This window comes from Zalophus californianus, chromosome 11 (genome assembly GCF_009762305.2).
Source record: "Zalophus californianus isolate mZalCal1 chromosome 11, mZalCal1.pri.v2, whole genome shotgun sequence".
NCBI lineage: Eukaryota > Metazoa > Chordata > Mammalia > Carnivora > Otariidae > Zalophus > Zalophus californianus.
In genome coordinates this window covers 104,945,295-104,973,135 of record NC_045605.1, presented here as the reverse complement: position 1 = coordinate 104,973,135, position 27,841 = coordinate 104,945,295, and the positions used below count along the sequence as shown (strand labels likewise).

The following is a 27,841-nucleotide window of genomic DNA, read 5'->3' as shown; positions in this document are numbered from 1 at the left end:
CCCAGGCACCTCCCCATCACAGCACCCCAAGTTGAGTAGGGCAGGTCCCTGGGGGGATGAGGAAAAGGCAGTGACCAGGATGTGGGGGTGCTTCCCACCAGCTTTGAGACAGAACTCACCAAAGACCAGTCAGGAAGAAGACGTCCCTTAAAATTCTTTTTTTTTTAAGGATTTTATTTATTTATTTGACAGAGAGAGAGACACAGCAAGAGAGGGAACATAAGCAGGGGGAATGGGAGAGGGAGAATCGGGCTTCCCTCTGAGCAGGGAGCCCGATGTGGGGCTCGATCCCAGGACCCTGGGATCACAACCTGAGCCGAAGGCAGACGCCTAACGACTGAGCCACCCAGGTGCCCTGTCCCTTAAATTCTTGACTGGGTTTTCTATCACACATAGAATGAGGTTCCAAGTCTGTACTGTGGCCCGTGGGGCCTGGTGTGGTCTGGTCTCTGCCTGCCTCTCTGACCCGGATCTTTCTCTCCCGTCCTCCTGGGTCTCTTGACGTCAGCCACATTGGCTTTCCTACAGCTCTGAAGCATGCCATGCTCTTCCTTTCTGAGGCCCTTGCTCTTGCCCTTCCTTCTGCATGTGATGCTCTTCCCTGGATCTCAGCACGGCTACCTCCTTTCCATCATTCCAGACTCCTCTCAACTCCCATTCCCTGGGGTGGCCCTTCCCATGCCGGGCCTCCCCGAGTCACCCCTTCTGTAATATTTCACTCAATCTAATCCGTAGCACTTTCACTAGCCGGAAGTACCTGATTTTGTCTATTTGTTCATTGTTGGGGGGGGGTCCTCTCACTGGAATGTGAGCTACCTGAGGGCAGGTGCCCTGTCTAGTTCATGCTGCTGCCTCCAGCACCTTGGACAAGGCCCCACACAGCCGGGCCGCAGCGTTGACTGACTGCACTGAGGATGTGCCTGGTGGACAGGAGGCAGGGGAGAGCATGACAGGAATCCTGGGGACAGCTGTGCCACAGTCTTTGGGCAGGGAATGCTCCTTAAAGGGGAAAGATGCTTCCACACGCATCTTCTCACTAGAGCTTCGTGGGAGCCTTTCCAGATAGGTCAGGACTGACCTCATGCTACTCAGAAAATGGTAGAGATTAGAGTTGGAAAGAAGCTTGGGGAACAACTCTGATGATGAGAGCTGACACTTGCTGGGCACTCGCCCTGTGCCAGGTACCAGAGAAGCCACCTTACGTGGCCAGCTTCGGTGATCCTTGCAGCCCCTCCCCCTGTCATGGTGCTGTAGGGACAGGTAGGGCTGTTATTGTCCCTGCTTTACAAGGAATTGGGGATTCACAGAAGTGAATCCTTGCCCAAAGTCACAGGGCAGGTAAGCAGTGGAGGTGGGACTCGAACTCTGGCTGTCTCTTGACTCTGTGCCTTTTCCCATGATGCTACACTGCCTAGTCTGACATTTCCCAAAACTCACTTATGAAATGTGTACCCTGTCCACATGCCCTTTCTCTGATTGTTGAACTAATATTTTCTTTAATGGACTAACTTTAAAAATGGAAAAAAATTTTTAAAAGGAGCTTTAAATGACTATTGATACATGTTTGTGTATCAATTTTGGTGTGTATTTGGGGACTTGCACAGTGTTGGCCCAGCAAGGTTAAGTGGTGTGTCAGGACCACTCAGTGATGCAGCCAGAATCCAAACCCAAAGTTTCTGATTGTCAGCCCTATTGTACCACCCACCAGAGTGGCACCCACAGCGCAAAACTTAAGGAAGCCTCACTTTTACGGGTTGACTCTGTACATGCCTGGCCCTGCGAGTTGGAGCCTCCTTAAGTTTTGTGCTGTAGGCACCCTGCTTACCTCAACCCCGTCTCAGCCCTGCCACCCTCCCTGCCTGGGGACTGAAACTCACCTGGTCCCATTCCCATGCTGACCCTCTCCACAAACTAAGAGCTCCGTATGGTACCCTCTCTTTTCTTTAGTCCAATGGCTCCCTCAAACATCTCCTGCCCCATTGGTAGCAAGTCTGAACTCCCCTGGTCTTCTAAAAATCTCAGGAATCTATCTACTCAGGGCAAAGGGAGTTAGTCCTCTTTGGAAAGACCTGGAATCTGATCAGCCCCTCCTGCCATTGCTTGTTGCTGTCACATGGTGTCATGTGGAAGACTGTCCCTGGCCCGCCTAACAGGATGCCTCCCCTGCGGGGAAGGGCCTTGGAGATCCCATCCCAGCAGGGCCACCGAGGCTCTCTGAGGGATAGTGGGTCTCTCTGGGGCCCACCTCATTGGTGCGCACCCACTTTTTCGGCCATCATCCCCAACCGTGTAGGTTGGCTGCCTTGGGGAGCTGCCCAGGCTTGTGCTGACATCAGCCTCCCCTGCCCACCATCCTGGTCCTTGTATTGACTCCCTTTCTTTGAGTTTTCTATTTATCATCGTGACTTATTCATGCTGTAACTGGGAGCCTGTTCCTCGCCCTCCCCTTCACCCATTTTGCCCATCTCCCCTCTCCTTCCCCTCTGGCGACCACCCGTTCATTCTCTGTCTTACAGGCCTGTTTCTGCTCTTTGTTTATTTCTTTAGTCATCTGTTCTGTTTTTGAGATTCCACATACCAGTGAAATCATATGGTATTTGTCTTTCTCTGTCTTATTTCGCTCAGCATCACACCCTGTAGGTCCGTCCATGTTGTTGCAAAAGGCAAGATCTTCTTTTATGGCCGAGTAATATCCCATAGGCAGTTTAATTTCTGGAGCTTTGTTGCTCCTTCCAGCCCCTCATCTCAGCCAGGGCTGTGCTGGTGTACCTACTGGGTCTCCCTCGCAATGCATCTCGAGAAGTTGCTCTGGGGTTTTGGTCCCTTTGCTCCAAGCGTAGAAACTACCCATCCATCCACCCTTTCTGCAGTAATCTGCTTTGTATTTGTCAAGGGAGTGTAGCCTTGATGGAATCACAGAAGGTTCATAATCTGCTCCGCCAGGGAGAAGGGTGAGCTCAGGGCCCATATTTGCATAACCAAGAGGGCCACTGGGGAGCCACAGGTGTAGAAGGCCAGCTTCTCTAGAAACCTCACCAGTCCTCCTTTCAGATAAGGAAGCCAGGGCCCAGAGACCACAAGCACCTTCTCCAAAGCCACACAGCATGTGTCTGACCCTGCTCCCTTTTCCCTTCCCTTCTGCTCATGCTCTTGTGGGTGGTTGCCCAGGGCCTGTGGATGGACCCTGATGGGCCTGCCCAGGACCAATCCCTCTGTTTCCTCTTTGTGACTCCTTAGGCGAAGTTGCGGGAGCTGGTGTGGCCAGCATCATGTCCACCCTGACTGAGAAGGCCATAGTGAAGAAGGAACTGCTGTATGATGTGGTGGGGAGAGACAAGTACCAGGTCAATAACAAACATGATGACAAGTACTCACCGCTGCCTCCCAGCAAAATCGTCCAACGGGCGGAGGGGCTGGTGGGGCAGGAGTTGCCCTATTCGTTGCCCTCTGAGAACTGTGAGCACTTTGTGAATGAGCTGCGCTATGGAGTCGCCCGCAGTGACCAGGTGCGTCCTCAGCCTGTGTCCCTGTCCACTGGCGGTGGCTGGGCATCAGGCCCCTAGAAGACAAACGGATGTCACACTCGGGGTGGGGACAAGGGTGTGGAGACGGGCAAGTCGGCGCCGTCGTGGACCAGCACGGTTGTGCACCGTGGCCCGCGATGTGGGTCACTGCCAGGGAAGAATCCTGTGTTTTGAATAACCATTGGTCTTTTACCGACTTAAACATTGCTCAAGGTGAAGAAACCACACGAGAAGTTTCCTTTTCCTGGAAACAGTTCTGAGGCTTTAACGCTGTGTAGCATAGACAGCTCATTTTCTGTGGTCTCATAGAATTTCTGTTTGTCCACGTTAAAAAAAAAAAAAAAGGCAGCTTTCTTAGCATTTCTAATGAGGGACAGTTTTTCTCTTTCATGATCTTCTGCTTTAAGACCTGTGCCGCATACCAGGGGCCCTTTCTGTGATCAGACCTCCTGTAATTCAGCGCCAAGGCTGGGCTCACCCAGCAGCCCTGCCACCAGGAAATCAGCCACGGTGATGTCTGAACGTAGTGCTGACTCTGGGGCGGGTTGCGCTCCCCTCCCCCGCCCCCCGTAAAATGTGCACTCTCAGGACTAACCAGGGCCCCCTGTCTTGTATTCGATTATGCTCTTTGCCTCTGTACCGAGTGAGGCAATTGTTTATTTCCTTGACAAAGTACGTTTTGTATGAAGCTGCTGCCTCATGTGTTCTCACTCTATGAGGTTCTGTAAAGAACTGGGGCCACATTGTTCCTCCTCCATTATCTGCAGACTGTTCCTCCCACCCTGACTGATCGTTTAGCAGGGAAAACGCTGGGGACAAGAGCTTTCGTGCCGGTTCCCCCCAGAACCACTGCTGCCACAAAGCCACGCCTGATGACCTCTAACAGGAAGGTTAAAGACTCACTCTCGCAGTCAAACCTCAGGTCTGTAGCTTCATCCAAACCTTGTCATCATGGCTTCTGGCTGCTAGGAATCTCAGTTCTGGGTACTGTGTGCTGTAAGTGACACCGGCATGTTTCCTGACACTGCACACAGCCATGTAGGGCACAGTTATGGGCAGCGCCAAGATGTTTACATTTTTAACCATTGAAGACCTCCAAATTCTTCTCTATAATGGTCATTAGGGGTTTTGGCAGCCACAAGCTCTGTGCTTAGGGGAGCAAAGGCAATGCCGACCGTGTCAGGTAAGGGTGTTAGTTTTGGGTACAAAGTTCATATTTTCATCCTTTTTATTCCTGGGATTTGGGGTCCATGGTCTTCACTGGATTTCTTGGCATAAAATGATGATTAAAAATCTTTTTCTTTGCTTGTTCTTGCTTAATGCCTGGCTTGGTTCGTAGGGGAGATTTCTTGATCCCTCTTCATTATACTCTTTCATGCCCTCATGTGGGGAAAAGTACAGTTTTGCTGATTTGGGGCATCGTGCCTTCATTGGGGACAGTGGCTATGAGAGCCAACTCTCCCTTTGCCTTGTCACAGGGGCTGGGGAAGAGGCAGAGGGAGAGGGAGAAGCAGACTCCTCTATGAGCAGGGAGCTTGATGCGAGGCTCCATCCCAGGACCCTGAGATCATGACCTGAGCTGAAGGCAGATGCTTAACCATCTGAGCCACCCAGGCGCCCCTCCCTCTTCCATCTTTTAAGGAAATTTGTGATGACACTGGGGCCACCTAGATAATCCAGGATTATTTCCCCCTTTTTAAGGTAACTTGATTAGCAATCTAATTCCATCTACAACCTTAGTTCTCCCTTAACCATGTAGCACAATATACTTAGAGGCTCTTGGAATTAGGACATGGACATCTTCAGGGGGCCCATATGTCTACTTACCAGTTACTGTCTACAGTTGGTACTAAGTTGTTGCCCCAGAGTCTCCCCTCCCCATCACGCTCGAAATATACCCTTCCATCCTCCCTTGCCCTGGAGTACCCCTCTTCTGTAGCTCACATCTTCTTTTTGGGTTCACTCCCTTGTTCTGGTGGAAACCTCCTTCAGCAGCTTCTTGAAAAATGATGTATGTGGGCACCTGGGTGGCTCAAATGGTTGAGCATCTGACTTCAGCTCAGGTCATGGGGTTCTGGAATTGAGCCCTGTGTTGGGCTCCCTGCTCCATGGGGAGCCTGCTTCTCCCTCTCCCATTCCCCCTGCTTGTGCTCTTTCTCTCTCTCTCTCTGTCAAATAAATAAATAAAGTTTAAAAAAAAAAGAAAAAAGGATGTATAGAAGATACATTTTTAAAAACCTGTATTTCTGACTTATTTTTTATTTTACCCTTCCACTTGTTTTGATAGTTTGGGTAGAGAACTAGGGTTAGAAATTGCTTTACTTTAGACTTTTGGAGGCTATGTTCCATTGTCTTCTTGCTTCCAGCATTGCTTTGGAGAAATCTGAAGTCATCCCAATTCCTGGTCTTTCCTCTGCTTCTGTTTTTCTCCCCTGCTCTAGCAGTTGCAGTATCTTTTCTTTACCCAGTTTTCTAGAATTTCACAGGAATGTGCCTTGTTGCAGATCTACGTTTATCCATTAAGAGGGGCCTCAGAGCACCATTTCAATCTGAAAACATATGTCCTTTAGTCCTGTTAATTTTCATGAATTATTTCACTCTTGATTCTCCTTTGAGTTTCCTGTATTATCTCTTTCTGGAATTACTATTACTCAGATGTCAGACTGCCTGGATTATTCCCTATTTTTTAACCTTTGGCTTCTGTTTTCTGTGTTTTTATCTTTTTGCTATTTTTTTTTTTCTGAGAGATTTCCTCAACTTTACCTTTCAAACTTTTTATTGAGTCTGTCATTTCCATTGTATTTCCTAGGAATTGTTTGTATTCTCTCAATATTCTATTATTTTGTATAGTACCATGTTCTTTTTTTAACTTTAATTTTAATTTTTTTTAAGATTTTATTTATTTGACAGAGAGAGACACAGCAAGAGAGGGAAAACCAGCAGGGGGAGTGGGAGAGGGAGAAGCAGGCTCCCCGCTGAGCAGGGAGCCTGATGTGGGGCTCCATCCCAGGACCCTGAGATCATGACCTGAGCCCAAGGCAGACGCTCAATGACTGAGCCACCCAGGTGCCCCCATGTTATTTTTTAAAATATTTTATTTATTTTTTTGAGAGAGAGACAGAAAGCAGAAGCAGGGGGTGGGGGCGGCAGAAGGAGAGGGAGAAGCAGACTCTCTGCTGAGCAGGGAGCCCGATGTGGGGCTCGATCCCATGACCCTGAAGGCAGATGCTTAGCTGACTGAGCCACCCAGGCACCCTATAGCACCATGTTCTTATTTATTGGATGTAATATGTTCTTTTATTCTCTGCTGATAATTTTTTTAAAGATTTTATTTATTTATTTGAGAGAGAGAGAATGAGAGATAGAAAGCACGAGAGGGAAGAGGGTCAGAGAGAGAAGCAGACTCCCTGCTGAGCAGGAAGCCCGATGTGGGACTCGATCCTGGGACTCCAGGATCATGACCTGAGCTGAAGGCAGTTGCTTAACCAACTGAGCCACCCAGGCGCCCCTCTGCTGATAATTTTTAAAAAGATGTTTTCTAGATATGATTTCTGTTTCTTCTGATTGTTTTTTGTTTGTTTTGCTGTATTCTGTTTTATTTATTTATTTTTAAAGATTTTATTTATTTATTTGACAGAGAGAGACACAGCGAGAGAGGGAACACAAGCAGGGGGAGTAGAGGAGGGAGAGCAGGCTTCCCGCAGACCAGGGAGCCTGATGCGTGGCTTGATCCCAGGACCCTGGGATCATGACCTGAGCTGAAGGCAGACGCTTAATGACTGAGCCACCCAGGCACCCGTCTGTCTCTGTTTTGGAGGTCTTCCTCAGATGTCTGGCATCTTGGTCATATGCTCATGATCAAGGGTGGGGGGTTTGCTGCTGAATGGAAGCTTTGAGTGAACTGGGAAGGGACGAGTGGCTTGTTGACTTTGAGTTTCACTTCTGGGTGATATAGGTGGATAGTTTGGGAATCCTTAGTATTGGTATCTTTTCTTTCTTTCTTTTTTAAAGTTTTATTTATTTATTTAAGTAATCTCTATACCCAATGAGGGGCTTGAACTCATGACCCTGAGATCAAGAATCACACACTCCTCCGACTGAGCCAGCCAGGTGCCCCAAGTACCTTTTGTTTCCACTTGGGCTGGTCAGATTCCCCAGGAAAGTTTTTCTGACTCTTGTGTGGTAGGTAGTGTTCTGGGAGTAGAGACGGGTAGGAGGGCCAAGAGTCTCACAGTTAGCCTGTTTTTGGTCTCTCAGTCCCTTGTTGTTGGCATGATATCCGCATCCTCACACGTTTCTCAAATCCCAGGCCCCCAAGTCTTCTGTTTCACCCTCTGCAGAGAATAAACTTTCAGACTTCTGTTGTCGTTGTGGGGAGAGGGGTTTCCAGGGACCTAGCTGAAGCTCTTTCTCTGTCCTGTTTCCAGAGCTATTTGGTGTTGCCAATAGCTGACCTTTCCCGAGGATCCTGTTGTATAATTCGGATTGATCCTCAACTTTTCCCACTGCTGCCTTGGAATTTAGAGTTCTGTGGGTCCTTGTGAAATTACGCCTAAAACAAATGCCTTACTTTACTCTTGGCTAAGTTTCAGGGGGGAGTGAAATTTGACACGGGTTCACTTTTTGCCCTGATCTACTTTTATTTCTGCAGCACTTCTTTTTTCTAGTATGAGCCATATAAGTCAGAAATACTAATAATTTAAAGTAGAGCATCACTACTACTCCAAGTTGGGTCATTTCTTTAAGGACTTGTAAAGAGCACCCCTGTGCCTGGCAGAACTGGGTGGGGGATGCAGCGAGGAGCAAGACAAGTGACACACGTGAGGTCCTTGCTCTCCTGGGGGCCACAGGTGTGACATGGTCAGCATTCGAGAGCCGTTCCTGCGCCGCCTCACACTGGCTGCAAGGGCTCCCTGATGGCCGCCAGGATCTCAGCCCTCCTGCCTTCATCTTCTTGTCCTTTCCACAATCGCCCTCTGGGGATTTAGGTGCTTTAAATACCCACAGAGTGGATCGAGTTGCCCTGGAGCCCATGTACAGCCCTGGCCGGCTGGCTCCATCCAGCGGCTCCTTCCCCATCTAGTCCTTTTCTCCCCATTTCCCGGCCAATATTTGTTGACTCCTGAGTTTGTCAAGTGGGCCAAGGGGCACGTGAGTCTCCTTGAGCTGAATGTTCTTGAACATACAGCCCGTCCTCGGATTCCTGACGGACTGTGACCTCCCCTGTCTCCTGCAGGTCCGGGATGCCATTGTGGTGGCTGGCATCGCAGGAGCCGGCTTGGCAGCCATGGGCCTCATTGGAGTCATGTTCTCAAGAAACAAGCGGCAGAAGCAATGAGTTGAAGGGCCCGTCCCATCAGCAGTGACTTTGTCCATTTAGGGGATCTCGTTGCCCCAGAGGTTTTGAGGTTTGGTCTGTGGATTTCATTCTGTTTGAGAATAAGGCTTATTTTTACAGAGTAAAATAAAACCCAACAAGGGAGCACTTTACTGGAGGAGACGCAGCAAGAACTGGCTGGTGTGAAGTGTGTGGAGGCGCAGCTGGGCTCTGGACCTGGCCACGCACGGTGGCGCCCTGGGCTTCGGCCCTTCTCTCTCCCTTTGGGTCTGTGGCTGTGTTCTTTGTCCTGCAGGAGCCAGTCCGGCTCCAGCTATTTCAAGTCACGGGTGTTTCTGGTTGTGGGGAGACAGGGGAACGGCAAGGGAGACACGCGGGCCTGGCCGATGGGCAAGAGCAGGACCCATCAGACAACTCGGACCGTCGGCCTGGGACTAGAGCCGACACGGCTTCTCGGACTCCGCAGCTGCAGTCTGTGGCTGTTCGGTGGAGTCCACACCAAACCAAAGCAAACGTCTGCCATGAGGAAAGTCAGTAAAGGCTCTTGCCCATCTCGTGAAATCCTCTCTTATCTCCCTCTGCTCTCCACGCCTTTCCTTGGCCTCGTCGCTCCACCCCCAGCCCACCTGCTTCCTCTGCACGTGGGCTAGCTTGTGGACCCCCAAGTCTCGGACCCCGCACCCCTCCTGTGGCCCCTCAGCTCCCTGCTCCCCATGGCCAGTCAGCACTGCCCGGGTTACCTCAGACCCTCCCGCGTGTGGCTGCCCCCATGACTGGGGTGTGTGTGGGGGGTTGGGGATGAGGCAAGCCCTTTCGTGGCTGGTCCCTTGAGTTCTGCTGCTATGGCTTGCTGGATGCGGCAGATGTGCAAAGCGGCCATTTCTCTGAGGAGGCTTTCATGGCTTCCTCAGAAATACTCTGCTGGGGCCAGGTGGCCTTCCCTCCACAGGGCAGGGCTTCTCCCTCGGCTTGCAAATGTTTCCTCTGTTGTCCCTGGTTGTCTGGAGACCTGTTGGAAGCCCAGACAGGACTTACACATGACTCCGTGCCACCTCCCTCCTGCTTGGCCCCAATCTGGCCCAGGGTAAACACATGCCCATGCACGTCCCAAGGTTGATAGAAGAATAGTTTTCTCCCAGTGCAGTTTTCTTCCTTTTTGTCTCAGCTCTGTTGATATAACATCTCCTGCCAGTCCTCAAGCTCCCAAGAGCAGGGGACACAGGCCAAACTCAAAGGGTGGGTCTCGTGAAGGCCCCTGTTTCACATGGCAGGAGGGGATAGGAAAGGGCATGTGGAGTGGAAACCTCCAAGCTAATTATAGAGCAAAAAGGAATGAGGAAAAATAAACACAAGAAAACAAAACAAAGATACCCAGTTCAGCTGAAAAATAAAAATTACATACAAAAACGTGGGACATGTGGAAATAACCAAATAAGACAGAAGAACGAATTCCAAATATATTGGTTGGTAATCACCATATATATAAATGGACCAAATTTGCCAAGTGAGAAACACTTCACTGGGTTAGAAAACTGATTTAAAGAATGCAGTTTATAGCAGATACACTTAAAATAGAAGAATAAAAAGATGAAAATCCAGGGGTGCCTGGCTGGCTCAGTCAGCAGAGCATGTGACTCTTGATCTTGGGGTTGTGAGTTCAATCCCCACGTTGGGTGGAGAGATTACTTAAAAATAAAAAATAAAAAAAAACCTTTATAAAAGTTAAAATTCAAAGGATGAATATTTTACATGACAACTAGTCTGATGTCTTAAAGAAAAGTCATGCTATGAAGGAGAAATACAGGGTGTATGAAGGCTGTCTAGATTGAAAGGCATGTTGGGGACAAACAACTAAATGTGAAAAACAACTGTGAAAGCAGTTTGAGGCAATTGGGAAAATTCGAGTGTGGACTGGGTATTAAAGAATATTAAAGAATTATTAATTTTATTAAGTGATTTGGTATTAGGCTTATGTAAACACATGACCGAATTTAAAAAATAGATGCAGATGAAGCAAATATGACAAAACAGTAAAGTTTTTAATCTAGGCGGTGGGTATGTAGGTGGTCATTGTACCAGTCTTTCTAGTACTTTTTTTTTTCTTTTAAGATTTTTATTTGACAGAGAGAGAGACAACGAGAAAGGGAACACAAGCAGGGGGAGTGGGAGAGGGAGAAGCCGGCTTCCCGTTGAGCAGGGAGCCTGATGCAGGGCTCGATTCCAGGACCCTGGGATCGTGACCTGAGCCGAAGGCAGATGCTTAACGACTGAGCCACCCAGGCGCCCCTCTAGTACTTTCCATATGTTAAGAAGTTTACATAGTAAACCTTTAAAACATATCTGAAATTTGAACTTGGAAATTTAAATAAAATAAGACTTTTGGATCTATTTCAATGAATTATATAATAATTTTTAAAAACTAAAAAAGATATGCTAGGTAAATACTAAGAACACATACTAACTAAAAGCTGGTATAACTGTATTGATATCAAAAATATAGGCTTTAAGGCAAAAATTATTACTAGCCACAAAGGTCATTAAAAAGTATGGCATAAGAAGAAATATATTTGGTCTTTTCCTTGGTTCCTAGCCTGAGCTCCCTTGGAATTTCCTGAGTATCTCGTTTTACTCATAATGAGTCCCCTTTGATCACACCTGAGTGTGTGCTAATGAGCTGACCTAAGGTGGGGGCGCTAGAGAGCCTTACAGCGGGGCGGGTCACTGGAAAGACCAAGTGATTAGAGGATTGGAACTTTAAGCATGCCTCTCAAGCCCCACTGATCTCTGGGAGAGGGAGTGAGGTTGAAGATGAAGCCCCATAAGAACTCTTGAACAAAGAGACTGGAGCTGCTGGGTTGGTAAACACATGAGGTGTAGGGAGAGTGCTGTGCCTGAGGAGGGCATGAAGGCGCCTTGCATCTCTCTGCCCCCATATCTTGCCCTATGCATCTCTCCCACTTGGTTGTTCCTGGGTTATACCCATTATAATAAACTGCTAAACATAAGCAAAGTGCCTTCCTAAGTTCTGTCAGCTGTTCTAGCAAGTCACTGAACCTAATAGGGGTCATGGGAACTCCCGATTTATAACCCATGGTCAGAAGTATGGGTGGCCTGGGACTTGTGAATGACATCTGAAAGTGAGAGTGGGGGGTGCAGTCTTGTGGGACTGAGCCTTTACTGTGGGGTCTGTGCTAACTCCCAGGTGTCAGTGTCAAAATTGAAACGAATTGTTGAACAGCCAGTTGGTGTCTGGAGAATCACAGGATTGGTTGTTGGTGTAGGAAAACACTCCAAGACGTTCCGTGAAAGTCTCAACTCACTAGGAAGATATAATAATTCTCTATTTGTTTGCATCTAATACAAATCTCAAAATAGATACTGTGAATGTTGGCCCATTGCAAGGAGAAATTGGTAAATTTCTCCGTTACAGTGGGAAATCTAAATACACCTCCTCCATCAGGAATCGATAAATCAAGGAGACAGAAGAATCAGTAAAGATATAGAATATTTCAAAAACTTAGCAACAAGCTGATTTAATATATGTGGCACAATATATGTACTGTGTACTATCTAGTACATAGTCTAATTGTGGCCTACAGATACTTTTTGACCACGCACAAAGGAACATTTATAAAAACTGGCCATATCCAGGGCCTTAAAGCAAGTCTCAGCAAATTTCAAGGGACTGATGACATAGACATTATCTTCTCTAATCATAATGCAATTAAATTAGAAATCAATAACAAAGCGATAGCTAGAAAACCCCTCTACTTTGAGCAATTTTAGAGCACATCGTTAGATAAATTATGAGACAAAGACGAAAACATAATGGAAATTAGATAATATTCAGAACTGATGGTAACAAAAATATTAGATATCGATCTTCGGGCCTTGCAACTAAAGGGATGCTTAGAAAAAAATTATAGCACGAATCCTTACATTAGGAAAGAGAAAAGTATCAGTTAACAAGTTAATCATTCAATTTAAGAAGATAGAAGACATACCGATGGCCAACATGAAAAAACCCTCGACATCACGAATCATCAGGGACATGCAAATCAAAGCCACAATGACATACCACACCCCACCTGTTAGAATTGCTGCTGTCAAAAAGAAAAGAAATAGCAAGTGGTGAGGATGTGGAGAAAAGGAAATCCTTGCACACTGTTGGTGGGAATGCACATTGGTGTGGCTACTACAGAAAACAGTATGAAGATTCACCAAAAAATTGAGAATAGAACTACCATCTCCAGCAATTCCACTTTTGGGCATTTAGCCAAAGAAAACAAAAACACTAACTCAAAAAGATATATGCACCCCTGTGTTCATTGCAGCATTATTTACAATAGCCAAGGTATGGAAGTAAACTAAGCGTTCAGCAATGGATGAATGGATAAAGAAGATGTGCTATATATATTCAATGGAATATTAGCCATAAAAAGAAAGAAATCTTGCTATTTCCAACAACCTGGGTAGACCTTGAGGGTATTACGCTAAGTGAAATAAGTCAGAGAAAGACAAATACTGTATGACCTCACTTATATGTGGAATCTAAAACCAAACCAAACCTCAAATAAACAAACAAAAAACCAAGGTGATGGATACAGAGAATAAATACTTGGTTGCCAGAGGTAGTGTGGAGCAGGCTAAATGGGTAAAGGGGGTTAAAAAGTACAAACTTTTAGCTATAAAATAAGTAAGTCATGGGGATGTAATGTACAGCATGCTGATTATAGTTAAAATATGATATTGTATATTTGAAAATTGCTAGAAGAGCAGGTCTTGAAAGTTTACATCAAGGGGAAAAGGGGGGACAAAAAGAAATTGCCAGGAGAACAGTTGTGCACCAGGCTTAGAAGAGGCAGTCCAGAGGAGACGAGGAGAGTGCAGTGCCCAGGAGTGATGCTTCCCCAGGGAGAAATAAAACAGAGCCTGAAGTGTGAAGACCTTACTGAGAGGTGTTGGGAGCCCCTTCCTTGTGGATACATTAGTGATGAGCACACAGAACATGAAAGTAACAAAGAAGATGATACAGGTAATTCATTACAAGAAATGCAATCATAATTCACAAGAAACCTGAGTGAGGAAGAATGTATAAATATACCCATATAATAAGGCAACTACAAATACTTTTTTTTTAGCCAAAAATTGTAATCTAACTGTTGGAAGGATGAGGGGAAGGAAGCTGTGGGTGAGGGTGGGAGAGTGGTAAAACCCTAATTTTATACAAGAAGTTATTACTATTTCAATTGTAAAAATCCAGAAGGAGTTGCATAAGCATGTCATTGAAAAATTTAGAAGCAAATAGAAGACATAGCCCAAAGGACAAGTGATTGCCTCTGGAGAAAGGAAGTAGAAGGTCGAAAGGATGTTCTTTTTATTATGAACATTGCAATACTACTGACTTTTAATTTTATTTATTTATTTATTTTAAAGATTTTATTTATTTATTTATTTGACACAGAGAGACACAGTGAGAGAGGGAACACAAGCAGGGGGAGTGGGAGAGGGAGAAGCAGGCTTCCCGCTGAGCAGGGAGCCTGATGCGGGGCTCGATCCCAGGACCCTGGGATCATGACCTGAGCCGAAGGCAGACGCTTAATGACTGAGCCACCCAAGCGCCCCAATACTACTGACTTTTAAATTGTGTGTGTGTGTGTATATATATATATATATTACATTGTTAAAACAATAAAAGGATGCTTAAGAAAAGGAAAGTACCTAATGCATATAAAATACTATATATAAACAAAACAAAACACACATACAAACCTGTACAAAACCCATTATCTCTCTCTCTAATTCTGAAACCCAAAAAGCTCTAAAAACCCAAGTTAGGTGGCAAACTCCTTTGAAGGAAAATCTGCCTTGAACGGATATGAGGCTTTTTATAAGCTTTATTTATCTCATTTCATGAATCAGTCATGCCTTTACCTGCAGAAACAGTAGCGTGTTTCATCAGGAGATGTTACCTGAACGCCCATTCCTGTCCTCGACCTCATGCTTACACGCACTTTTGATATCGTCCATCTAAAATCCAAAAAATTTCAAATCCCAAAATACACGTAGTCTCAAAGGGTTGGAGTAAGGCTTGCTGTCACATGTTATCTATTTCCTATAGGGATATCTATCTGTTTACAAAGAGAACAGAAAACATATATTCAAACCCGATATGTGGTTACCTCTGGGGACCGGGAAGGGGGACTTCAGTTTTATCCAAGGTGTCCCAGTTTTTTTGCAAGAACAACATCATTTCTAATTTCATAATGATTATGCTATTAACTTTTAAAAATACAGAAATGACTAGAGTGACAGATGTCATATTACTAATTGAGAGAGCTAAATTCAGCCTCTATGAAGAAGGCATAGAGTGGAGGGGGATCTCCCACCAGGAAACGTTACTGGAAGCAGGGTCTTCACGGAGGTAATCACGTCAAGATGAGGCCATCAGGGTGAGCCCTAAGCCAACGTGACTGGCGTCCTTATAAGAAAAAGCAACACAGACGCAGGGAGAAGAGTGCAACGTGAAGACAAAGAGACACAGGGAAGACAGAAGCAGAGACTGAAGGCCTACAGCTAATGCCAAGGAACGTCAAGGACGGCCAGCAAACCAGCAGGAATGAGGAAGGGGCAAGCAGGGATTCTTCCCCACAGGCTCAGAGAGGGTGTGGCCCTGTGGACAGCCTGAGTTCTGACTATCAGACCCCAGAACCGTGAGACTGTAAGTTTTTGTTGTCCGAAGCCCCCTCGTCCGTGGTACTTGGTTACAGCCGCCCTCACACATCACCCGGGTCTACTCGTGATGACCTTTCACTGACTGATGGCACGATCCATAAGGAATTAGGTCTACTTCAAACATGAGTGTGTCCACAGCACAGAGTCCACTGCCTCACACAAGCTAGGTGTTCAAAAAAATGTGTGAAAGGAAAGACCCTAAAAAAGAATAATTTTCAGGTGAAAAGGTGTCAAACTTTAGTTTTGATTTAAATGTTTCAGGAACAACAGCTCCCAAGTCCGGAGTCATAACACCAGAGCAGAACCACCAGTTAGAGAGTACAAGTTATTGCCAACAGTAACATGAAGAGCCAAAGTTGAGGAATTATTTTCCTTGCTTTTTAAAGGAATAGAAATTAGAACTAACTCAAAGTAATCCCCTTAATAAAGGACGCGCTCGTTCCCTTGCACGCTGATCTGTTTTCTTGAATGTCAGTGGGACAGGTGGGATTAGAAAGCCATGTCAAGACTGGGGAGACATTAAGATGGCAGAGAAGGAGGGGACCCTAAGTTCATCTGGTCCCTGGAATTCAGCTAGATAGTTATCAAATCATTCTGAACACCTGCAAAATCAGTTGAAGATCTGAAAAGAAATGCTGCAATCCTACAAATAGAAAAGTGACCACTTTTTGCAAGGTAGGAGGTGCGGAGACTTAAATCTGGGTGATATATAGGAGGATGGGGGAGGGGAGGTAGCCTGCTTAAAGAGGCTACCACAAAGTCTTATAAGCAGTGGAGCAAAAATTGGAATGTTCAGATGTCTGTTCTGGTAGGGATGTCCCTGGCTGGAAAGCACTCAGGTGGCGAAGCAGGGCAGAATCCCAGGTGGGACAGTGTGGTCTCAGGATCCCCAGGGTCACAGAAAGAACAGGGCTGCCTGAGTGTGGCCTGAGTTCCTAAGCATTAGAGCAGAGAAGCTGGCTGCAAACAGTGATCCCGGTGCTGGCTTTATCCTCCAGGTGGCTAGAAGTCAGGAACAGGGTCAGGCGACTGCTCTCCCGGCAGGGGCCCAGAAACCTGCAGAAGCATGGGGAGACCCCCCCATCCCTTTCCCTGGAGGAGTCGGGGGTGGGTGCGCACCGCAACAGTCCTGAAAGTTTGGAGACTTCAAGAGGGTTGGCGGGCCCGAGATAAAAACGCTGAGTCAGATGCTGGGTGAACACAGCGTGAGGAGGGCAACCATGGAGACAAGAGTGGTTGCTTGTCTGTGAGGGTGCACTGAAGAGTCGGGGGTGGAGCTTTCAGCTCTGGGGCTAGAGATCCGGGCTCTGCCATTTTCATCCCCCATTGGTGCTGAAAGCCTAAAGGGAGCAAAGGAGAGGCACCCAGTGGAGTCTGGAGCCATGTACACTGAGCCCAGCCCCCTGGCAAGGGAGAGCAAATCCCACTTGGGAAGGACACCTGAGAATCAGCACAACAGGGGCCTCCCCCAGAGACCAGCAGGAACATCACTCAAACACCAAGTTTACACATCGTAGGGAACTGCAAAGCTTTGGCTCTTGGGGAAAACAGTATATGGCATTTGCGGTTTTTTTTTTTTTTTAATTTTTTAGTCTTCAGTATTATTTTTTCAGATATTTTCTATTTTTTCAATTCTTTTTTATTCTTCTTAAATTTTTATAATATATATACATCCTATATATTATTTTTGGTTTCCTTTCATTGTATTTTATTTATTTATGGATATATGTAAGTTTTGCTTTCTTTCCTATTTCAAGATCTAGTTTGCTGTAACAAGCAGACCAAAACACACCCAATATCTAGTTTTTTGTTTTGGTTCTTGTTTGATTTTTTTCTTCTTTTGTTTTGTGTCTGTTTTTTTCTGTTGTTTTTATTTTCGTTGTCTTTTCTCTTTGTTTCTTCTATTCTTTTCTGGACAAAATGATGAGACAGAGACATTCACCCTAAAAGACAGAACAGGATGTAGTACTCACTGCCAGGGATTTAATCAATATGGATATAAGTTAGATGGCTGAAGTAGAATTTAAAACAATGATTATAGAGATACTAGCTGGGCTTGAAAAAGCATAGAAGACACTAGAAAATCCCTTCTTGTAGAATTCAGAGAACTAAAATCTAGTCAGGCCCAAATTAAAAATGCTATTGCAGAGATGCAGTCCCAAATGGAGGCTCCAAAAAGTGAGGATAAGTGAGGCAGAAGAGAGAGTCAGTCAGTGACATAGAAGATAAAATGATGGAAAACAAGGAAGCTGAAAAGAAGAGAAAAAGACCACTGCTGAATCTCGAAGGGAGATGTCAAGAACTCAGTAATTCCATAAGTGAAATAATATCTGGATAATAAAGGTCCCAGAGGAGGAAGAGAAGGAGAGAGGGGCAGAAGGTTTCTTTGAACAAGTTATAGCTGAGAACTTCCCTAATTGGAGAACAGAAAAAGGCATTCAAGCCCAGGGGGCCAGAGAACCCCCCTCAAAATCAATAAAAATAGGTCAACACCTCAACATATGCCAGTGAAGCTTGCAAATTTCAAAGATAAAGAGAAAATCCTGGAAGCAGTTTGGGACAAGAGGTCCTTAACCTACCAGTGTAGAAACATAAAGCTGGCAGCAGACCTATCCACACAGACCTGGCAGGCTAGAAAGGACTGGCAGGATATATTCAGGGTGTTAAATGGGAAAAACATGCAGCCAAGAATACTCTGTCCAGCAAGGCTGTCATTCAGAATAGAATTTGATATAGAGTTTCCAGGACAAACAAAAACTAAAGGAACTTGTGAACACTAAACCAGCCCTGCAAGGAATATTAAAGGGGATCATTTGAGCAAAGAGAGAGCCCAAAAGTAACATAGACCAGAAAGGAGTTGAGACAATCTACATGAACTGCCACTTTACAGGTAATACAATGACACCAAATACATTTCTTTCAATAATTACTCTGAATGTAAATGGACTAAATGCTCTAGTCAAAAGACACAGGGTATCAGGTTGGATAAAAAAACAAGATCCATTGGTATGCTGTTTATAAGAGACTCATTTTAGACCCAAAGACACCTTCAGATTCAAAGTGAGGGGGTGGAGAACCATTTATCATGCTAATGGACATCAAAAGAAAGCTGGAGTAGCAATCCTCATATCAGACAAGTTAGATTTTAAACCAAAGACTGTAATAAGAGATGAGGAGGGAAACTATATCATAATAAAAGGGTCTATCCAACAAGAAGATCCAACAATTGTAAACATTATGCCCCTTACTTGGGAGCAGACAATTATATAAACCAATAAATAACAAAATTAAAGAAACTTATTGATAATAATAAAATAATAGTAGGGGACTTTAACACCCCACTCACAGCGATGGACAGATCATCTAAGCAGAAGATCCACAAGGAAACAAGGGCTTTGAATGACACATGGACCAGATGAACTTCACGGATATATTCAGAGCAGTTCGCCCTAAAGCAGCAGAATGCACATTCTTCTCGAGTGCACATGGAACATTCTCCAGAATAGATCACATATTGGGTCACAAATCAGGTATCATCTTATACAAAAAGACTGAGAGGATACCATGCATAATTTTAGACACAATGCTTTAAAATGTGAAGACAACCACAAGAAAAAAATTGGAAGGAACATAAATACATGGTGGTTAAAGAGCATCCTATTAAGGAATGAATAGGTCAATTAGGAAATTAAAGAAGAATTAAAGAGAATAAAGGGAAGCAAATGGAAATGAAAACACAATGCTTTAGAATCTTTGGGATGCAGGAAAGGTGGTCCTAGGAGGGAAGTATATAACAATACAGGACTTTCTCAAGAAGCACAAAAAGTCTCAAATACACAACCTCATTTTACACCTAAAGGTGTTGGAAAAAGAACAGCAAATAAAGCCTAAACCCAACAGGAGAAGAGAAATCATAAAGATTAGAGCAGAAATCAATGATACAGAAATTAAAAAACAATGGTGAAACAGATAAAGGAAACTAGGAGCTGGTTCTTTGAAAGAATTAGTAAGATCAATAAACCCTTAGCCAGACTTCTCAAAAAGAAAAGAGAAAGGACCCAAATAAATAAAATCATGAATGAAAGAGGAGAGAACAGGAGATAGGTCCAAGATGGCAGGGGAGTAGGAGACCTTAGCTTCATCTTGTCCCAGGAATTCAGCTAGATAGCTATCAAATCATTCTGAACACCTGTGAACTCAACCAGAGAGTGAAGAAAATAGGTGCAACTCTACAAATAGAAAAGCGACCACCCTCTGCAAGGTAGGAGGTGTGGAGAAGTGAATCTGAAGCAATATATAGGAAGATAATCCACGGGGGTGGAAGTGTCGTTAAGCTAGGTACCAGAAAGTGATATAGCAGTGGAGCACAAAATCGGAACTTTTAAGAAGTCTGCTCTGGTGAGGGACGTTGCTCAGGTGGCTAAGCAGGGGTGAGAACCCTTGCTGGGACAGTGTGGTCTCAGGATCCCTGATGTCACAGGAAGACCGGGGATGCCTAAGTGTGGCAGAGCTCCCAGGCTTCAGAGCAGGGAAGCCGGCAGCAATCAGCCAGCCCAGGAGTGGGCTCTCAGCTCAGAGCTGCCATAAACCAGGAACCATGGCCCAGTCCGGTGACTGCTCTCTGAGCAGGGGCCCAGGAAGCTGCAGAACTGGGAGACTCCCCTTCTTCTTCCAGGAGGAGCGGCTTGTGAGCCGATGGCAGGAGTCTGCTGGGTTTGGAGACTCGAAGCAGGGTCGTGCCTGAGATAGAAACACTCGGTCACAGGCTGGGTGAGCACCGAGTGGGGCAGGAGATCAGGGAGACAGGAGTGATTGACTGCTTTTCTCTGAGGGACCACAGAAGAGAGGGGCTCTGAGCTTTTGGCTCTGGGGCTGGAGATTGGGAGGCCCCCATTTTCATTCTCATTCTCTAAAGCTGCCCCGAAAGCCTTCAAGGAACAAAAGCCACAGTAAACAGTAGCAGATTATGTAGCCTTGGCCCCCTGGCAAGGGCAGTGCAATTCCCCAGGGGGCAAAGACACTTGAGAATCAACACAACATGTCCCTCCTCCAGGAGATCAGCAAGAACAACCAGCCAAGACCAAGTGTACCCGTCAGTGAGAACTGCAAAACTCTAGCGTTAGGGGAAGACAGCACAGAGAATTCTTGGTTTTTTTTCCCCATGATTCTTTAGTCTTTGATTTTACTTTTTAAAATTTTTTTCTCTTTCCTTTTTCAACCAATTTCTTATTTTATCAACTTTTTAAAATTCTTTTTAAATTTTCATTTTTAGAGTTACATTCTATCCCTTCAATGTATTTAATTTTATTTTTGTGTATACACACACACACACACACACACACACACACACACACACACACACACATATGGTTTTCTTTCTTTACAATTTTGAGATGCAGTTTCTTCTAACAGACCAAAATACCCCAGAATCTAGTATACGGCTCTGTTCTATACACCCGTCTGATCATACTCTTTTTTTTTCTTTTTTTCTTCCTTTTTTGTTTTTGTTTTGTTTTGTTTTGTTAAAGTCTTTTTTAATTTTCATCTTTACAGTTATGGTCTACCTTTTCAATGTATTTGATTTTATTTTGAGATATATATATATATATATAGAGAGAGAGAGAGAGAGAGAGAGAGAGAAAGAGAGAGTTTTTCTTTCTTTACCACTTTGAGATACAGTTTCTTCTAACAAACTGACCAAAATACACTCAGGATATAGAGTATGGCTCTGTTCTGTTCACTTGTCTGTTTATATCCCTTCCTTTTTGTTGTTGGGTTTCTTTTCTCTTTTGTTTTTCTTGTCTTTTAATTTTCATTTTAGTGTTACATTCTATCCTTTCATCGTATTTAATTTTGTATTTGTACAGATATAAGGTTTCTTTCTTTACAATTTTGGAAACTAACTTTCTAACAACAGACCAAAATGCACACAGGAGACATGGTATTATTCTATTCTGTTCACCTGATTATATTCTCTCTTTTTTTTTAATGAATATTGATGATGTTTATTAAAGTTGGATCAAAGTTTGTAACATGTCTTATTTCTTTCCACTCTGAGCCTGAATTTAATTTCCAAGTGTTTGGAGATTCTCCTGTTGTCTTCCTATTATTGATTTTTAGTTCAATTTTGTTATGGTTGAAGGACATACTCTGCATAATTTCAAGTCTTAGAATTTTAAGATTTGGTTTATATCACAGGATATGGTCATTCTAGAAGAATGTTTGATGAGTTCTTAGCAAGGGTGCTAGGTAAATATCAGTTAGATCTTGTTAGTTGATGTTGTTGTTCCAGTCTTTATTTCAACAACAGATGTGGATTTTTCTGTTTTTCCTTTCAGTTTTCACTGCATGTATTCTGAAGCTCTGTTTGGTGCTTACATGTACATTTAAGATCCCTCTGTCATCTTCATGGAGAAATTGTTTTACCATTTAGTTGTTTTGTTCCTTGTATATTTGTTTGCTCTGAAATCTCCTTAATCTTAATAAAGCCACTCATGATTTTTCAAATTAATGTTTGCATGATATATTTTTCCATCCTTTTACTTTCAACCTACCTATATTATATTTGAGACAAGTTTCTTACAGAGTACATAAAGTCGGGTTGTGCTTTCTTAAAAATCTACTTGGTCAGTCTCTTTTAATTGGCCTATTTAGACCATTTATATATATATTTTTTTATTTTATTATGTTATGTTAGTCACCATGCAATACATCATTAGTTTTTGATGTAGTGATCCACGATCCATTGTTTTCGTATAACACTCAGTGCTTTCTTTCTTTCTTTTTTAATTTGTTTGTTTGTTTGTTTTGTTTGTTTCAGGACTCTTCTGATTTGTTTAGTGTATATTTCTCTGGGGTCATTGTTGCCATTTTAATATTTTGTTCTCTCATTCATCTATTTTTTTTTTTGACAGAATGACAAGACAGAAAACCCCACCTCAAAAAAGAGAATTAGAGGTAGTACCGACTGCCAGGGACCTATTTAATACAGACATTAGTACAGTAAGATGTCGGAGCTAGAGTGCAGAATGACGATTATAAAGATACTAGCTGGGATTGAAAAAAGCCTAGAAGACACTAGAGAATCCCTTTCTGGAGAAATAAAAGAACTAAAATCAAACCAGGTCGAGATGCAACCAAAAATGGAGGCTCTAATTGCTAGGATAAATGAAGCAGAAGAGAGAATTAGTGATATTGAAGACAAAATGAGATAGAGAAATGAAGCTGAGAGGAAGAGAGATAAACAGCTACTGGATCATGAGGGGAGAATTGAGAGATAAGTGATGCCATAAAGTGAAATGATATTAGAATAACTGGGATCCCAGGAGAAGAGGAAAGAGAAAGGGGAGCAGAAGGTATATTTGAGCAAATTATAGTGGAAAACTTCCCTAATCTGGAGAGATAAACAGGCATTGAAGTCCAGGAGGCACAGAGAAATCCCATCAAAGTCAATATAAATAGGTCAACACCCAACATATAATAGTGAAACTTGCAAATCTCAGAGACAAAGAGAAAACCCTGAAGCAGCTCGGGATGAGAGATCTGTAAAATACAAGGGTAGAAACATTACACTGGCAGTAGACTTATCCACGGAGAGCTGGCAGGCCAGAAAGGACTGACATGATATATTCAGGGCAGGGTGCTAAATGAGAAAAATATGCAACCAAGAATACTTTATCCAGCTGGGATATCATTCAAAATAGAAAGAGTGATAAAAAGCTGCCAGGACAAGCAGAAACTAAAAGAATTTGGGATCACCAAACCAGCCCTACAAGAAATATTAAAAGGGATCCTTTAAGCAAAGAGTGATCCCCAAAAGTAACATAGACCAGAAAGGAATAGAGATAATATACAGAAACAGTCACTTTACAAGTAATACAATGGCACTAAATTCATATCTTTCAGTAGTTACTCTGAATGTAAATGGGCTAAATGCCCCAAGCAAAAGACACAACATAACAAATTGGATAAAAAAGCAAAGCCATAGATATGCTGTCTGCAGGAGACTCATTTTAGACCTAAAGACACCTCCAGATGGAAAGTGAGGGGGTGGAAAACCATTTATCGAGTTAATGGATCAAAAGAAAGCTGTGATGGCAAAGCTTATACCAGACAAACTAGATTTCAAACCAAAGACTGTAATAAGGAATGAGGAAGGACACTATATCATAATTAAAAGGTCTATCCAACAAGAAGATCTAACAATTATAAATATCTATGCCCCTTACTTGGGAGCAGGCAATTATATAAGCCAATTAGTAACAAAACCAAAGAACCAGATCGATAATAGCACAATAATAGGAGGGAACTCTAACACCTCACTCACAGCAATGGACAGGTCATCTAAGCAGAAGATGAACAAGGAAACCAGGGCTTTCACTGACACACTGGACCGGATGGACTTCACAGGATATTCAGAACATTCCATCCCAAAGCAACAGAATACACATGCTTCTTGTGTGCACATAAAACATTCTCCAGAATAGACCAGATACTGGGACACAAATCAGGTCTCAACCAGTACCAAAAGACTGGGATCATTCCCTGCCTATTTTCGGACGATAGTGCTTTGAAACTGGAACTCAAGCACAAGAGGAAATTTAGAAAGAACTCAAATGCATGAAGGCTAAAGAGCATCCTACTGAAGAATGAATGGGTCAACCAGGAAATTAAAGAAGAATTTTAAAAATTCATGGAAAGAAATGAAAATGGAAATGAAAACACAGCTGTTCAAAATCTTTGGGATGCAGCAAAGGTGGTCCTAAAAGGGAAGCAATATAAGCCTTTCTCAAGAAAGAAGAAGGGTCTCAAATACACATCCTAAGCTTACAGCTAAAGAAGCTGGAGAAAGAACAGCAAATAAAGCCTAAACCCAGCAAGAGAAGAGAAATAATAAAGATCAGAGCAGAAATCAGTGAAATAGAAACCAAAAGAATAGTAGAACAGATCAACAAAACTAGGAGCTGGTTCTTTGAAAGAATAAGATCAATAAAACCCTACCAGACTTCTCAAAAAGAAAAGAGAAAGGACTGAAATAAATAAAATCATGAATGAAAGAGGAGAGATCACAACCCACACCAAAGAAATGCAAACAATTATAGGAACATATTATGAGCAAATATGCCTACAAATTAGGCAATCTGGAAGAAATGGATGCATTCCTAGAGACTATAAACTACCAAAACTGAACCAGGAAGAAATAGAAAAACTGAACAGACCCATAACCAGCAAGAAATTGAAGCAGTCATCAAAATCTCCCAACAAACAAGAGCCCAGGGCCAAATGGCCTCCTAGTGTAAATCTACCAAACATTTAAAGAAGAATTAATATCTAATCTTCCAAAGTTCTTTCAAAAACTAGAAATGGAAGGAAAACTTCCAAATTCTTTCTAGGAGGCCAGCATTACCTTGATCCCCAAACCAGACAAAGACCCCACCAAAAAGAATTACAGATCAATATCCCTGATGAACAAGGATGCAAAAATTCTCACCAAAATCCTAGCCAATTGGATCCAACAGTACATTAAAAGCCTTATTCACCATGACCAAGTGGGATTTATCCCTGGGCTGCAAGGGTAGTTCAACATCTGCAAATCTATCAAAGTGATACACCACATTAATAGAAAAGAGAAGAACCATGTATTCCTCTCAAGAGATGGAGAAAAACATTTGACAAAATACCATCTTTTCTTGATAAGAACGCTCTGCAGTGGAGGGACAGAGGGAGTATACTGCAATATCATAAAAGCTATATTAAAAAACCCACAGTCCCCCTAGAGTCAGGAACACGACAGGGATGTCCACTCTCACCATGGCCATTCAACACAGTATTGGAAGTCCTAGCCTCAGCAATCGACAACAAAAAGAAATAGAGGCATCCATATCGGCAAAGGAGAAGTCAAACTTTCACTCTTTTCAGAGGACATGATACTCTATGTAGAAAACCCAAAGACCCCAACAAAAAATTGCTAGAACTGATACAGGAATTCAGCAAAGTCGCAGGATACGAAATCGATGCACAGAGAAGTCCGTTGCATTTCTATACACTAACAAGGAGGCAGAAGAAAGAGAAATCAAGGAATCAATCCCATTTACACCTGCACCAAAACCCATAAGATACCTAGGAATAAACCTAACCAAAGAAGTAAAAGATCTGTACTCTGAAAACTATAGAACACTTATGAATGAAATTCAGGAAGACATACGGAAATGGAAAACATTCCATGCTCATGGATTGGAAGAACAAATACTGTTAAAATGTTCGGACGCCCCAAGCAGTCCCCAGATTTAATGCAATCCCTACCAAAATACCAACAGCATTTCATTTTTCCCAGAGCTAGAACAAACAATCCCAAAATTTGTAAGGAACCATAAAAGACCAAAATAGCTTAAGCCATCCTGAAAAAGAAAACCAGGAGGTATGACAATTACAGATTTCAAGTTATGCTACAAAGCGATGGGTATCAAACCAGCATGGTGCTGGCACAAAAATAGACACATAGCTCAAAAGAACAGGATAGAAAGCCCAGAAACAAATCCACCCTTATATCATCAATGAAATTTTGACAAGACAGGCAAGATATGCAATGGGAAACATAAAATCTCTTCAGAAATGGTTTGGGAAAACTGGTCAGCTACATGCAAAAGAATGAAAATCAACCATGTTCTTACACCATAGACAACAACGAACTCAACGGATTATAGACCTAAATGAGAGAAATCAATGCCTGTTGTTTAAGCTCCCTTGCTGAGTGGTATGTCCTCATAGCAGCCCGAGCAGGCTAATCCAGGCTCCAGCTACACTGAGGTGCACTCCAGCCATTCATGGGTTTTCACCTGTTTCTGCTGGGAGGCCGGTATGTTTTTGTTTTTTGAGAGACAGAGAGAGACAGAGCAAACCCACACGGGGCGGGGGGGGGGGGGGAAGCGGATGAAGGAGAAAGAATCCTAAGCAGGCTCCACACCCAGCCCAGAGACCAAATGGGGCCTCGGCCGTCTGGATCTCACACTCTTTGAGATCATGACCTGAGCCAAAACCAAGAGCGGGAGCCTAACCCCCTGGGCCACCACCCAGGTGCCCCTGGAGGCCTGCATTCTTCTTCGCGGTGTGAGGATACACGAGGGGAGGGGAGACACACCTGGGATGCATTAGAACAGGAACCGTGGGCCTGCCAGGGCCTGGGGTGTCAGCGGCTGAAACGGTGTAGGAGACTCTGGGCCATGAACGTGAGGCCGCCACCAGTGAGGGAAGGAGACCCATCGTCCCGTTACCCCTGCTCTTCTCCCTTCCAGGAACAGTTACTTTCTCTCTCTCCCTGTTCTCCACGTCCTTGCCCTCTGTCTGCTCGCTTCGGTGCCCACGGCTCCTGCTTCCTCCCCCCTTGGGATTGCCCGGACCCCCAAGTCTCTGATCCCGCACCCCTCCTGCGGCCCCGCTTCTCGGATCAGCTCAGCCCCACCTCTCCGCGCTGGGGGCCACTCTCAGTCCCCCGTGTCCAGGTCCCAAGAGTCTGGTTGGCTCAGCACTGCACCCGGCTGAGCCTTCCAATTGGCTGCCGTGGGTCAGGTGCTCTCATTGGGCCAATCAGCTCTGCCCCAGGGGGCGGGGTCACCTGGCTCAAACCCGGCCCCAGAGTAAGTTTCACCAGGAGGCAACTGCGGGTGAGCGAGGCAGGGTCGGCACCCCCTGGTGACCGGGCCGCCCGGGGAGGGGGTGGACCAGCACGCATCTTGGCCCCTCGAGAGCTGCTGGGAGCCTGGGTCTTGACTCAGGAAATATTCCTTGACTGGAATTCCAGGCTGGAGCTCCCATCTCTCGTGAGATCTGATTCCCTTACCTATCGCTGCTATTTGGAAAAGAAAAGATTGGATTCCAACCCTCGTATTTATTTTTCTCATGTCTGGAATGTCCATTTCGTTCGAAGGCATCAGGAGCAGTGAGGGGGAAGCAAGAGGGCTCTGTCCCTCCACCCCCACCCCTTACCTGGCCAGACCCCCTGTCTGTGTTGAGGGCCCACCCTGTAGGGGAGAGGAAGGGGGCCGGCACCTGCGAAGGGGCCTGCTGTGGCCCCAGGACCATCTCTGTGAGCCAGAGCCTGGCCCCCACTGTGGCAAATCAGCTGAGCTGTCACCTTCCTGTGCACTTCTTGGGTTTCAATTGGAACCTAATGGTAACCATGGAAATGTCTGCATGTCTTCGTGTGAGTCTCCTCCCCAGGCCTCACCCTCAGCTGATAATGAAGCAA

The 27,841-nt window shown here is 44.4% G+C and overlaps 1 protein-coding gene across 4 annotated transcripts in view; it reads left to right on the top strand.

Annotated features, from left to right (window-relative positions):
• PLAAT3 (phospholipase A and acyltransferase 3) overlaps positions 1–9,423 on the top strand; it is a 31,796-nt gene extending 22,373 nt beyond the window's left edge. For all 4 annotated transcript variants that reach the window (XM_035722671.1, XM_035722669.1, XM_035722668.1 and 1 more), the window contains 2 exons: positions 3,238–3,506; positions 8,761–9,423. In XM_035722671.1, coding sequence (XP_035578564.1) covers positions 3,238–3,506; positions 8,761–8,862 — 371 coding nt within the window. In that variant the 3' untranslated portion in view covers positions 8,863–9,423. The remainder of the gene's footprint in view (positions 1–3,237; positions 3,507–8,760) is intronic.
• Positions 9,424–27,841: the final 18,418 nt, after the last annotated feature.